At 39.9% G+C, this 13,462-nt stretch overlaps 1 protein-coding gene and 1 non-coding gene across 4 annotated transcripts in view; one reads left to right on the top strand and one right to left on the bottom strand.

Moving 5' to 3' along the window:
- Window positions 1-11,593, top strand: part of LOC138004465 (lysophospholipid acyltransferase 6-like) — a 21,683-nt gene extending 10,090 nt beyond the window's left edge. Inside the window, exons 8-14 of one of the 3 annotated variants that reach the window (XM_068850991.1) lie at window positions 895-1,015; window positions 2,012-2,113; window positions 5,346-5,449; window positions 5,946-6,010; window positions 6,525-6,657; window positions 7,807-7,958; window positions 8,306-11,593. In XM_068850991.1, coding sequence (XP_068707092.1) covers window positions 895-1,015; window positions 2,012-2,113; window positions 5,346-5,449; window positions 5,946-6,010; window positions 6,525-6,657; window positions 7,807-7,958; window positions 8,306-8,528 — 900 coding nt within the window. In that variant the 3' untranslated portion in view covers window positions 8,529-11,593. The remainder of the gene's footprint in view (window positions 1-894; window positions 1,016-2,011; window positions 2,114-5,345; window positions 5,450-5,945; window positions 6,011-6,524; window positions 6,658-7,806; window positions 7,959-8,305) is intronic. The other 2 variants (XM_068850992.1, XM_068850993.1) reach the window with 2 other exon arrangements.
- Trnas-gga (transfer RNA serine (anticodon GGA)) lies at window positions 1,148-1,220 on the bottom strand. Its single transcript has one exon. It is a non-coding gene; the product is annotated as a tRNA-Ser (tRNA).
- Window positions 11,594-13,462: the final 1,869 nt, after the last annotated feature.

Here is a 13,462-nt window from a genome sequence, read left to right as displayed (position 1 = left end):
CTTGTTAAGTTTTGAATCAAGGAGTGCACACCAGTGGCTTTCGGCCGATTTGCTGTAACGAGTTACCCAGCCGGCTTTGAGAGATTTTTCTACATCTGCAAAATTAACCACTTTAAGGCCACCTTTGTCGATTGGGCCAGTTAAGGTCCTTCCTTTTAATTTTGTCAGGTTTAAAGTTCCATACAAAAGAGAAGGAGTGAAAATTAACTTTCTTTGCAAAAACAGAGGGCGCATTTAATACGGTACTGATGTAAAGAATCTTTGGAAGTGCTAATGATTTAACAATCGCAATTCTTCCCAAGATGGTTAAATGTCGACCGGCCCACACGTCCACACGTTTAATACTTTTTCCACCTAGGTTCAAGTCCTATGACGTCCATACACTTGGGTTGTCTTTTGAAACAAATATGACCATTTCCCATAAGACCTGAGACACAGTCAACCTCGTTCTCAGGGTTCTCTCCAACTTGTCCCTTCGGTGGACGAGTAGGAGAGAACCCTGGGAACGAGTTTGGGACACGGCGTCCTAAATTAACGATAATAGTCAATTCAGAGCAAATTAGCAAATATGTATATCAGATAAATTCTGGGTGGAGGATGGGTTGATTAAAGGGAAACTGTCACGAGAAGCGCATGCGCTAGCGTCTTGTGAAAACTTGAAAAGTGTTCGCTTAATTAACTTTTTTCAAGTTGAATAGACAAATTCAAAATGGTGTCCACTGGGGAGGGCCATGGTGGACAAAGGAGAAACTCAGGCGAATATACGTGACTCACGCGTGAATCCATAATGACGGCTAGAATTTTCCGTGGGCTCGAGAGCAAACAAACTCGAGCATGCGCAGATCATGACAGTGCCCCTTTAAGTACATATCTACATTCACATTATATTCACAGGATCCAAGGAACGAGGAGCCGTCACCAAGAGATGATGTTATAAAGAAAACGTTAGGCGCCGTGTTGTGTTTAGGCATCATGGTGATGTCTGGATCACATTTCCCGATTATACGAAATGGAGGTATTTTGCCAACGTTCTGTTCACCGGTGTTTCTTGGTTTGTGTGAAACATTACTTTTCTCAAGTGAAGCTATGATCTTCGCAGTTTTGAGCGCAATTTTTTGCAATTGTGTAGAGAAGCCTGAAAAATTCAGGACTTCAACGGGGTTCGAACCCGTGACCTCGCGATTCCGGTGCGACGCTCTAACCAACTGAGCTATGAAGCCACTGACGTTGGGAGCTGGTCATTTGTGGGTTCTAATGAGGAATGAATCAATGATGAAATGGTATATGAAATGAATCATATATGAACTGCGGATATGAAATCAAGTGAAGCTATTCATTTCATATACCATTTCATCATTACTTTTCTACTGACATCGACGTGCAGGGCGCGTGAAATACAATAGAACTGCCGAGGGCCCCTAGAAGTTATTAGGACATTAGTTTAGGCCAATAAGGTTAGGATTTCTTTAATCAACGCTTACTTTCAATCTTAGTTTTTCTGCGTTAGTTCTTTGGTTATCGGTTCTCAAAAGGAAAAATTTGTCACTACATGTATGAATTCCTTTTTTTAAAATCCCATATCAGTATAGGACTTCTGCATTTTTATTTTCCCACTCGCTTCAGTCAATACATTTGCTGGACATCTCGTCGCCCACTGCAAGCCTTAAATGGGCCTTGTTACTTCAGCCATAAAACAAGAAAATCCGTCGTCCCTTTTCCAACGTTGTCCCTCAAAGAATAAGGACAAGCGTAGTGAGCGACATGTGACGGTTTGACCGAGAAAACTAAAAGGTCTGATTAGTTGCAATGTCACGGATTACAAAGGAAGGCCGCACTTTTCCATAGGATATCCGGTCGGAACTGAACGTACCACCTCCCTGATGGTTGTTAAGTGCTCAACTAACTAACCCAACGGGTCGGCGGTTTGTGTAAGAATGTTTTAGACAAAGCCTCGTTCGATACAAAGGAAGGAAAAAGGCGATTATGGCGTTGTTTTGTTTTATCTTTACAGACCCAGAATTCATTAATTCTCATCATCTTCTCTGGAGATATATGTATGCTTACATCTCTATCCTTGTCATAAGAATGCAATATTACTTCGCGTATCAACTTGGTAAGAAATGAAACAAAGTTCACTATTAATTGGTCTTCTGTTCATGGCTTCTATTTTGCTTCAACTCGGGGGTAATCATAGTAAAGACACCTGACTATATTCTCTTCGACGTTGGCAGCAGGCGGATAATTGGGCTATTTCCTTGTTGCTGCATGCCTCAGTTTCAAAGCGAGTCCTTTTGCACAAGCATTTAAACGGAAATGAGTTGCGTATTCTTATGCAAATCAAACTCATTTCCCTTACAACAGTTGAGCACCAAGACTCAATTTGAAACTGAGGCAAACAGCAACTCTGAAATGGCCCATTGGAAACTTAAGAGGCAGGGGCCCTGTTTCTCGAAAGTCCCCAAAAGCCATTTGTGAAACTGCCAACCGCTTGCTTTTGTTTTCAAGGTAACAAAAACAAAACGTACTGTGAGATTTGACGACTTCAATCCTCTTCGTTCTTGAGATACAGAGGGAATTGTGACACCCGAAAATGGCCCGTCAAGTTTCGGAACTTTCGAGAGACGGGCCCCAGAGCCGGCAGCTAAAAGTTTGTTTTCGTTTGCGCCATTCTCATACTGAAACTGATCATCAAGCCTATATTAATCAGTGCACTGTCGTGAAACAATCCATCTACACCTCGAAAATGAATTATTACTCTGGTCTTATCAATGAAGCCGGTGTCGATAGCAAAGCTCTATTTGGCAGTGTTGATCGTCTTTTACATAGAAAGCCAGAGAAATTTCTTCCAACATGCTCGTCAGCTGCAGCATTAGCAAACAATTTCGCTGAATTCTTCGAAACTAAAATTATTGACATCCAAAATCAAATTAAAGTTCACTTGACTCCTGATCTCTTCTGCACATTTGACTCACCTTCACTAAAATACCAACTAAATAAGCCAACTAAATAAGGTTCATCTACTGATGAATTGTCTAAGATTGCTCATAAGGTCGTCTTAAAATCATGCATCTTAGACCCACTTCCTCCCGCACTGATGAAAGAATACTTGGAAATGTTTCTACCGACACTTTGTAAGATCGTTAACTTATCTCTGGAATCTGGTCATCTGCCTCCTTCTCTTAAAACTGCTGTCCGTAAACCTCTACTCAAGAAACCTTCTTTAGATCACGAAATCTTTAAAAATTACAGACCGATCTCAAACCTTACAGTAGTCTCAAAAATCATTGAAAAAGTCGTGGCTGTGCGCTTACATGAGTACTTGCTAAGTAACCACCTTCACGAGCCATTACAGTCGGCCTGCAAGCCTTTCCATAGCTGTGAAACTGCTCTTGTACGTGTGCATAATGATGTCATGCGTGCTATTGATAATCGTCAGTTCGTTATACTCTTCATCTGTCTGCTGCCTTCGACGACGGTGTTTGGAATCAGCGGAACTGCTCTCAACTGGTTTCAATCTTACCTTACTGGTCGGACTCAATCTGTTCTGATTAATGGGAATAAATCACAACCTCGTAACCTCAGTTGTGGAGTGCCCCAAGGCTCTGTGCTTGGACCTGTCCTCTATTTATTGTATACTGCACCATTAGCTGACTTATTTCGACACCATAACTTGCAATTTCACCTCTATGCTGACGATACGCAACTTTACGTTTCCTTTTCAACAAATAATGACGTGGAACTGACTGAAGCTGTTGAACGTATCGAGCTATGCCTGAGTGATTTGGACAAATGGATGAGTATTCAACAAACTAAAATTGAATAAAGAAAAAACTGAGTTCCTCTTTATTCACTCAAAATTTAGACTACAGCACTGCTTGCCGTCAATCTGCTTTGGTCAAGACACCGTCCAGCCTTCTCAAACTGCCAGGAATATTGGTGTCACTTTTGACAGTACCATGTCAATGCTGCCTCATATTAATACTGTATGTAAATCTGCATTCTATCACCTTCGTAATCTATCACGTATCAGAAAATTTATATCAACGGAAACTGCCAAAACACTTGTGCATGCCTTTATCTCAACCAAACTTGACCACTGCATTTCCCTTCTGTACAATCTTCCGCCGGAAATATGCTGTTAAAAAACTACAGTATGTACAAAACGCCATATTACTCCCATCTTGAAAGATCTACACTGGTTACCAATTAATTAACGCATAAAGTTTAAGATTTTAATTCTCACTTTCATGGCTTTGCATGATTTGTCTCCCTCGTACATACAAGAACTGATAAGTCTCTACCGTCCTTCAAGAACCCTCCGCTCATCTACATCGCTCCGTCTTAACCCTAGCAGCTATAATTTGAAGTCTTATGGATTTAGAGCTTTCGCTGTCGCCTCGCCACAACTTTAGAACGATCTACCAGAACACATAAAAAACTCTGATAATCTCCAGACTTTCAAAACACGACTTAAAACTTATTTATTCGGGGAAATTTTTGTATAACTTTTTCGTTTATGGATTAATTTTTAATTTTAATTTTTCACGACTTGTAAAGCGGTTAGATCACGTCTGGATAGGCGCTATATAAGAAATATTATTATTATTATTATTATTATTATCATTATCATTATCATTATTATTTATAACAAGAGGCAGTCATCCGTGTTACTTTTGGTGCAAGCGTGAATTTAGAATGGATGTGACGAGAATGGATACTCCAAAATAAGGTGAGAAACTTAGTTGCAAAAGTGCCAAGTGGTCTTAAGTTTTACTAAGTTTAAAAAAATCTGTGAAAAGAGAGTGTCACCAGAACAATTTATGAAGGCTAATCATTTCGAGTCAGCACTTAACCCTAATCACGAGAGATCAGTGCCTAACCCAGCAGTTATTCTCTTCCTAGACAGAGTGTTGTTTATCTGCCGAAGCGGGTTTGGTTGTCGGGTATTGCCACGTAACGTGTCACGAAGTGTCTCATTTTATTTTGGAGCATCCATTCCAGTCATAACCAATAGATCTCTTTACAGTTGTGTGTTTAGTTACCTGGCCTGTGAATGAAAGTGAGGCTGGAGTTGACCTTGCGTTGATAGAAATCTCACTGCTTTTCTTATGTTAATGATGTTGTTGTCATGCTAATTAGTAAGAATTTACATAAGAAAAGCAGTGAGGTTTCTATCAAAACAACGTCAACTCCAGCTTCACTTTCATTCATAGGCCAGGTAACTACCTGTAAGCACACAACTGCAAAATGGACTATTCTTGAATAGAACATGTTCAAAATGGCGCCCAGTAGCTCTAATTAACATTAATGCGAAAGAATAATAAATCGGTCTTTTTTTTTTTCAGCCGAGGCCGTTAATAATATCGCTGGATTTGGCTTTAATGGATACGATGAGAGTGGAAAAGCCAAATGGAACCTCATGACGAACGTGAACATTTTCAAACTTGAGGTAGGTGCTTCAACTGAACTGGCAAGAAATTTGTTGTACTTGTACCTTAATGGACGGGCTTCACCGCTGTGTGAAAGAACAATAGGGAGTTTAAGCACGCGACTTTTTAGAGCCACGAACGGCGACCGGAAGTGAGCTGTTTTCCTTTGTAGCTTGTCTTGACAAGAACACATTTATATTGCTAAGTATCTTCACCCTATTAGAGACGACCAGTTAAAAATTCTGGGACAGGCTACCGTTCTGGCATTCGAAATGTTCACTTCCGGTGTATCTAACTCACGCTAAAGATTAACCAATCAGACTGAGCTAGATGACCACAACGCTTCTGTTTGGTCCTTAAGCAAGGAGTCGCTGGAGGAATTGCTTGTGCTAAATGCAAAATAGCAGTAGCGATTTTAAGAATAGATATCGGAAGGGCCGCATTTCATCGCATACCAACTCTTCTGGGGTTTGGACTTCTGGTGTCAGTTGATATATTTTTCATTTGGTTTCGTAGTTTGCGACGAGTATGAAGGAAGTGTTAGATAACTGGAATATCAATACGGTTCTGTGGCTTAGAAGGTATGTTTACCGGTCAGTAATAAAGAATTGAAAAATAGTCAGTCATTAATTCGCAAGCGCGGTGGCCTAATGGTTGGTGCGCTCGATTCCGGAGCGAAGGGTCCTTGTTCGAGTCCCCTGGTCGGGAACATTGTGTTGTGTTCTTGAGCAAGACACTTTACTCTCACGGTGCCTCTCTCCACCCAGGTGTATAAATGGGTACCGGCGAATTTAATGCTGCGATGGACTAGCATCCCATCTAGGGGGGAGTAGAAATAATCCTAGTCGCTTCATGCTATGAAACCGGGATAAGCCTCCGGCCTGCGCAAGCCCGCTCTTCGCTTGAAAGCCACACCTTCGTTTCTAGTACTTTACTCCGCCGATTCACTCCTTGATGAAAAAAGTGCTGAAAACGGGGTTGTGAAAACTGCGTTTGCTTTTGATCGCGCGAAAGTTTTCAAAAGAGAGAAATTTGCTTAGTTTGGTAGAAGATTTCAAATACGTCAGTACTGATTGGATAACTTTTTTTGCATAGGATTATATACGAACGAGTCTCGCATAATCGTACATTATCGGTGTTTTTACTATCATGCATTTGGCACGGCTTTTACCCTGGTTATTACATGACATTCTTCAGTGTTGGACTGATGGTCGAGGCAGCCAGAAAGGTAACTACCATGATGATCATAAAGGACAGCAGCGTTTGTAGGCCGTGTTCGAATTCCACACCGACTTTCCACTTTATTGAATACTAATTACTACTTCTAATCATACTTAACTTAGGGAACCTCCACTAAAACAAGAATTAAACTTTAAAATATTAAACATAATGTTTACAATCAAAATTGTTCGATCTTTTTCCAATGGAAGCGTTTGTATCCGAAATAGGCAAATTTCAAAAACGCTTGGCTTGGTTTTCAAATTTACTGGGCGCTGCCATTTTGAATAATTGTGACGTGTAATGGTTGACTTATTGTGTTCACGCAAAGAGCTTTTGTTTTGAAACAACAGGGCAACCATTGCACGTCACAATTATTCAAAATGGCAGCGCCCGGGAAATTTGAAAACCAAAACAAACGTTTTTGAAATTTGTTTATTTCGGATACAAACGCTTCCATTAGAAAAAGTTCGAACAATTTTGATGGTAAGCATTATGTTCAATTCTTATTTTTGAATGAACATTTAGCAACAGTTTTTGATAACTATATCACACGTTCAAACCGAAAGTCAGATACACTGCACCTCAGGTTCGGTTATTGATCGAGTTGCTAAATTAACCATCGTAACAAAGATTTAAGGCTGACCTTTCAAGCGTTAGTCCTATCGTTAGTTAATATACGTTTATTATAGAGCGTTTTCACATGACGTCACGGTGGCCATTATGGTGTACCAAACTAATCTTCCGGGAATTGAACTCTATTTTTCTGCAAGTACTTTCTTTTGTTTCAGTAATCCAATATGGCTGCTGGTCACGTGAATGAAAACACTCTTTATATGTCAGATAGTACGCGTCCTATGATTGGTCAATTTAGCGGGCCGTATTCTGCTCGTCTTTTGATAAGACATTCTCTAGAAAGTTTTTTTCTGTCGTTTATGTTATATAAACTTGTAAAACAGTTTGAATCATGCAAGCAACTATTTCAAAAAGTGAAGAGGATTTATTCGTTTTTCGGATTTTGACGTGGCAATCTTTGTAGCAGTTGAACCTTCTAGACTTTCTAGCCTTAACTGTGTCCAGTACAACAGCATTTCGTATCTTTTGAGATGACCACTAGCAGATTACAGTAGTTAACCAAATCCCGATTTTCATTTCCCAGGTCCGACGAACCTGCAGACCTTTATTTCAGAGCTCACGCTCTGCGTCCTTAATGTATGATGTCATGACTTGCGCCGTAACCATGTGCTGTTTGACGTTCGGAACAGTCCCTTTTGCGGTTCTGGAGTTAAGGATTGCCCTGGCCTTCTGGCGGTAAAACATGCCTTTTCCTGTTTCGTTTGTCAACAATCCTACTCTTGTGCTTTCACGTGTCAAACAAGGCCGGTTGCGTTGTTTGAGTGCCTCGAAACGAAACGAAAAGGAGTAATTTTGGCCAATCACAGCTGAGGCAGACAAGGAGGTGATCTTATCAAAACGCACGGTAGATATTTGCAACCGGTGCAAAGCGCGCGAAAACGTTTGCGAGCCAATCACAATTTGTTTCGCTTTTGCTCTCTTCTGATTGGATGAACGTAGCGCGATTTTTGAGCCAACCACAAAGCCAAAGCAATGCCGCCAATTATTTTTGAAATCCTCTGTCTTGAATTGTTTTTCCTCAGTTCCATGTATTGCTACGGTCTTTTCTGGTGTCTCATCCCATTCCTGTTTTTGAATTTTGGCCGCAAAACCAAGAAAGAAAAGAACGACGAGGACGTTTTAAAGGAAAAGGAAAAGAGCAAACGGGAGAAGAAAGCAAAAGCAGAGGACGGTGATCTTATGGAACTTGTGAGCAAAGTTAAGAGGAAGCTGGCCTTGCTAAAGGAAAACTTCATGTTGAGATAAAACAGAGATAGGACTGTCGGTATGGAACTGGGACGGATGATGGTAAAATTTCGCAAAGATCTTTTCATTGGAAACTTTCATTGACATAGGAAGGCAAAAAGTAAAGGCAAAATTTTGTACAGTCAAGACGTAAGCTGGAGGCGTCTCACAGCGCTCCTAAGCGCCATATTCGAAGGTCAGAATGCTTTGATTGTTCTCAAACTTCAGGGGAAAACCCTGACTCGTGTAATAATATTACAATATTAATCTCCCCACCAAAACCAAAAGTGTTTTACCATTCTTACCTTACAATTTCGTTTTTTATCTGCCGGGCAAGACGCGCGCAGTTATCCAAACAAGCAGTAATTTGGACCCACGACTGTGACGTGAGAGGCATGGGCCTAGTCTCGATTTTACGTCACAAACTGCTTTGCAATGCAAAATTTCTTTGAACACAGGAATGCAAAAGCAGTTTGTGACGTAAAATCGAGAATAGACCCAGTCCTCTCACATCACGGTCGTGGGTCTGAATTACTGCTAGTTCTGCCAAGTTTACGTGGCATGCACGGCACAGAAACAATGAAATTTTGGTTGACAATACTGACACATGTTTGCTTTGGATGGGGAGATTTATATTAGGAACAAAAAATATTAGAGTTTAGGTGCACTTTAATTTTTAAGGTCGAAAATTTTCAATTGGTAATTAACCAAATTACAAACAGAGAAAACATTTTGTATATTGGTGATGGGTCAAGGTTCACCTCTTCCATTGCGTCTCCAGGTTCGCTTATTTTTTTATCTGATCGCGGGTCACGAGCCTTGGTATGAATTTATTTGTTAAATACGGACCATGTTTCAACCTAGGCTTCTTTGGACCCATTTTCCAGTTTTGTGCTTAGCTACGTGTACTTTGAGAGTGAGGCTAGATGTAATCTTGTTTTGATATAAACGTTCTCAATGGTTTGCTTAACAGCCCTGGTGATAAAAAGGTCATATCCAGCCTCGGCGCCATTTTATAGCCAGGTCACGTAGCTAAAAATTGGAAAATGGTTTAGTGTGTTCACGCTGGAAAAAAACGACGATGGTAGAGTGATGAACGGCCCCAACGTCTGGGTTCACTAAAAAACTATTTCTCCGTTAACCGAAGAAAGGGTTCGTTTCTTATATTACCAAGAATGAACACCGAGCGGTTTAAGAAATTTTTTATTAATTTATGTTTATTATATATTTATTATCATAATACATAATTAGAATTATACATAATTATAATACATAATAATTATAATATATAATTGTCATATATACTAACCATTTGACTCCCAGGATCATCAACTCTCAATTTCAGCAAACTGCCAGAAAGACAAGTATTGAGAATGAAGATAATTATCAGCTTAAGGGTATGATCTGATACGATACCAAATTCTCAAGACCAGCTAACGAAGGCAGCTATGGAAGTAGTTAGGAAAACGCACTTTGAGATCATGGGAGTCGAAGGGGTTTATCCGTTTATCTTGTAATTCACATTTGTTGAATTTCAATGAAAGAAGACCAGTATTAGAGATTATTAGTATAAATAGGCAGGTGATTATAGAAAATCGCGCGCTTTCATTGGCTCGCTATCTCGGATTATCAGCCGATAATCACCTCGATGGACAAAATGGCTGCCAGTAGTCGTTTTGTGAAGATGATTTCGCGTTGAAAGGTTTTTTTTTTTCTTTTTTGAAATAATCACCTGTGTATGTATACTAAAACAATTATTCGCCTCAGGCTCAGTGATTATCGGTGAATATTCACCGATAATCACTTCGCCTTCGGCGAATAATTATTAAATATTAGAAATTTAGTATGACGTTAACGTGAAACCCGAACGGCAGGCCACTGCTTGTCATATTAACAAAAATGAAAATTCTCGTATTTTAACTTTACTTTCTCTAATCAGACGTTGCATGCTTTTATGCTTCATTTTATTTCACACTATTTACAAAAGAGGTGTACTGTTTCAACGCAGGCCAATACAAAAGCTCATTAAATGATTTGGTGGTGAGGGGTTTGCTATCGCAAGTCGGGGACAGCTATTCTTAGAGTTATTTTCATAGAGTTATGTCGTAGAGTTAGAATTAAGTTTCCAAAATCCTGAATTCAGGATTTTGGACTGCCAAAATCCCGAATTCAAGATTTTGGAATGCAAGATTTTGGACTTCCAAAATATTGATCAGGATTTTGGCAGTCCAAAATCTTGAATTCAGGATTTTGGCAGTCCAAAATCTTGAATTCAGGATTTTGGAAGTCGTTAACTCTAACTCCTAAGTCATAACTCTACTGAAATAACTCTATTGATAGTTAACCTCTCGCAAGTCATCTCTTAAGCCTGGTTTTCAACGCAATCACAAGAGCGCTTATTTTCACCGTGAAAACGGTCCTGAAGCAAGCATAAGCACCAGCGTAAGGATAAAAATGTTCCCTTTTCCTTGTGCTTGCGCTTATGCTTTCGTTCTTTTTGCATTGTGTGAAAACGTGACGTAACGCAAGCACGACGCAAGCTCTGATGTTAGTCCAATGAAAAAGACCCGTTCCTGGTTCCAGTCGTAGTGCCGCGTTGTGAGAGAACATGGAACTAGCGAATCTATGTCTCTGGGTCGTGTGCTTGTGGTTGCGTGCTCGCTACTGAAAACCAGGCCTTATATGTGCACGTGTTGATTGTAGCCGTGCTCTCACGGTGTGTCAGAAGATATGTGGCGCTAACAGGCAAGGAATCGGTTGAAATCAAGCACGCTTCTTCGGCTATTTTACACTGGCTGTTAGCCGTAGGACGCGATTTGAAATGTCTCTATTGTCATGATTAAAAACGTAAAGAGAGTAAATTGATTCCAGAAAATTAACAAAGGACGATGAGTTGACCGCGTTTAGAAGTTTTTCTGGACGACCATGATGACGTCATGAAAAAATTATTTATTGTAGGAAAATTGATCCCATTAAATTTGTAGAATTATTGTTATTCTGTTAATAGATACAAGCAATACTTCAGAATTCGTAGTTTAAAATGTCTTTTTAGGTAGTTTTGATAAAATTAAAAGAAACACGAAGACCAGTTGATCATATTTCCTGTGTCATTATTGTGTTAGCTTCCGTCTCATTTTGAAAGCGAGGCCAAGTTTGCAGTCTTTATTACAAAAATTAGTGTTTGAAGGAGTGGTCGGGGTTTGAGTTGCTAAGGCCGCGCATTCCTGAAATTTCGTCTCTTTACTGGAAAGGAGCTTCCGGTTGCAACCTCGTTCCCAGGCGGAGAAAATCCTGGGAACGAGGTTGTTCCAGTTTCCCAAACCTGTCAATCACGAACATTCATGTGGGCATGAGTCAGTGGGAACAGCAATTGGGTCAAATCGGGAAAGATATTTCGGTCGGACAGGTCGGAGGGAAGTCCCAAATAGTTCCAAACCTAAACGGACCTTTTAATTAGACTTCCAATTGAAGTAAAAGGCAAAGCACTTAAGCCCTACAGGTCAGCTAGGGTGGAGAGGGGTCTGGGTACAGACTACATAACATTTAAAACCTATGTATTTCACCAAAGTTTGCTCGGGATCATGACAATCCCACATGTGCTCCATTTTGTAAAATGATTCTCTGAGCCTTTTTATTGAACTTTATATAATAACCAAATCAATGATTCTGTGAGCCTTTTTATTGAACTTTATATAATAACCAAATCAATGCGCGCGCTCTGATTGGTCAATCAGCTATGTTTTATTGTGCCAGTAAACTCATGGAAAAATCGCGCGTCTTCTGAATTATTATATAAAAGCAATAGACCACAGGTTTCTATGGTTTCTAGGCATGATAAACCACGATCACTGCCATAAAAAGAATTATTGTTATACACACGAGTTGCAGAAGTATCTTCCTCATTGATTCCTTTTTGATTTCTTTCCCATTGAAATGCTGTGACGTCATGGCACCTGGTGTCACTTTAACATCTTTGGTAGATTTTAGTTTAAAGCGAGCGAAAACAATGGCCAATAACAGCAGAATGTGACCAATGAAATATGTTGATCTGGTGACGTGACTTGGGTCATGCTTAGCAAACATACAAAGCGGGGGAACTGGAATTAGTATGTCCAGGACATTTCAGTTTTTGATTCGACTCATACATCTCTCAACGTGAACCCTTAAGCTAGCAACCTTCTCGTTTTTGTCTGCTTTTTCACGAGAGAATTGGTAGCCATTTTTCCTTTCAAAAGAACAGGAATTGCATGGGTTTCACCAAAACCCTACAAGCTCATCTTGAATAAGCTGAAAACCATTATCATCCGCCATAACTTCCTCAAGTTTCTGTATCAATACCAAGAAACCATCCTTAACTGTTATTTCTTTGTCAGTGATGCTGCCAGGGTATAGCTCACCACTTGGGGTTATTTCAACCAGGCCTTTCATGGTTGGAGTTCAGTGTAATTCAATGTTTGCTGCAAAAACGTAATCCTTCCTTTCATGGTTGCCCTTGACTTGTAGGATGAGTAACAAGAAGATTGATTATCCAATTAAGGCTGATGGCCGTTCCATTTGCAGCTCTGTGACATTCAACAATCAAAACTGTGTTGGGGTAAAATTCTTTAAAAAGCGTTGGCATATGTTCCTGCAGTACACCTTTTGGTAGAACAACACTCAGCTCTTGTAATTCAAGTCTTAAAAATTGAATTCTCCTTCGAAATATGATGGGTACTATTGTCTCTGAAATCCTGAATCTGTGTGCCAAATCCTTTTCAAACAGACCCAGTCTTAATCGCACTAGCACAAGAATAAATTCCTGGGACCGAGGTTCAGAGAGGGTTCTTGATCTTCCAAGCTGCAAATGTGCTGAGTAATCAAAAATTTTCGTATCATGGGTACCATAGGAAATATTCTTAGCCGACTCTTTTACAATATCATTACAAAGTATCAATGCAGAAAAAGAAACATCCCGG

The sequence above is a fragment of the Montipora foliosa genome, chromosome 5 (genome assembly GCF_036669935.1).
Source record: "Montipora foliosa isolate CH-2021 chromosome 5, ASM3666993v2, whole genome shotgun sequence".
NCBI lineage: Eukaryota > Metazoa > Cnidaria > Anthozoa > Scleractinia > Acroporidae > Montipora > Montipora foliosa.
The sequence above is the reverse complement of the archived record's forward strand: the minus strand, read 5'-3'. Positions and strand labels throughout refer to the sequence as shown.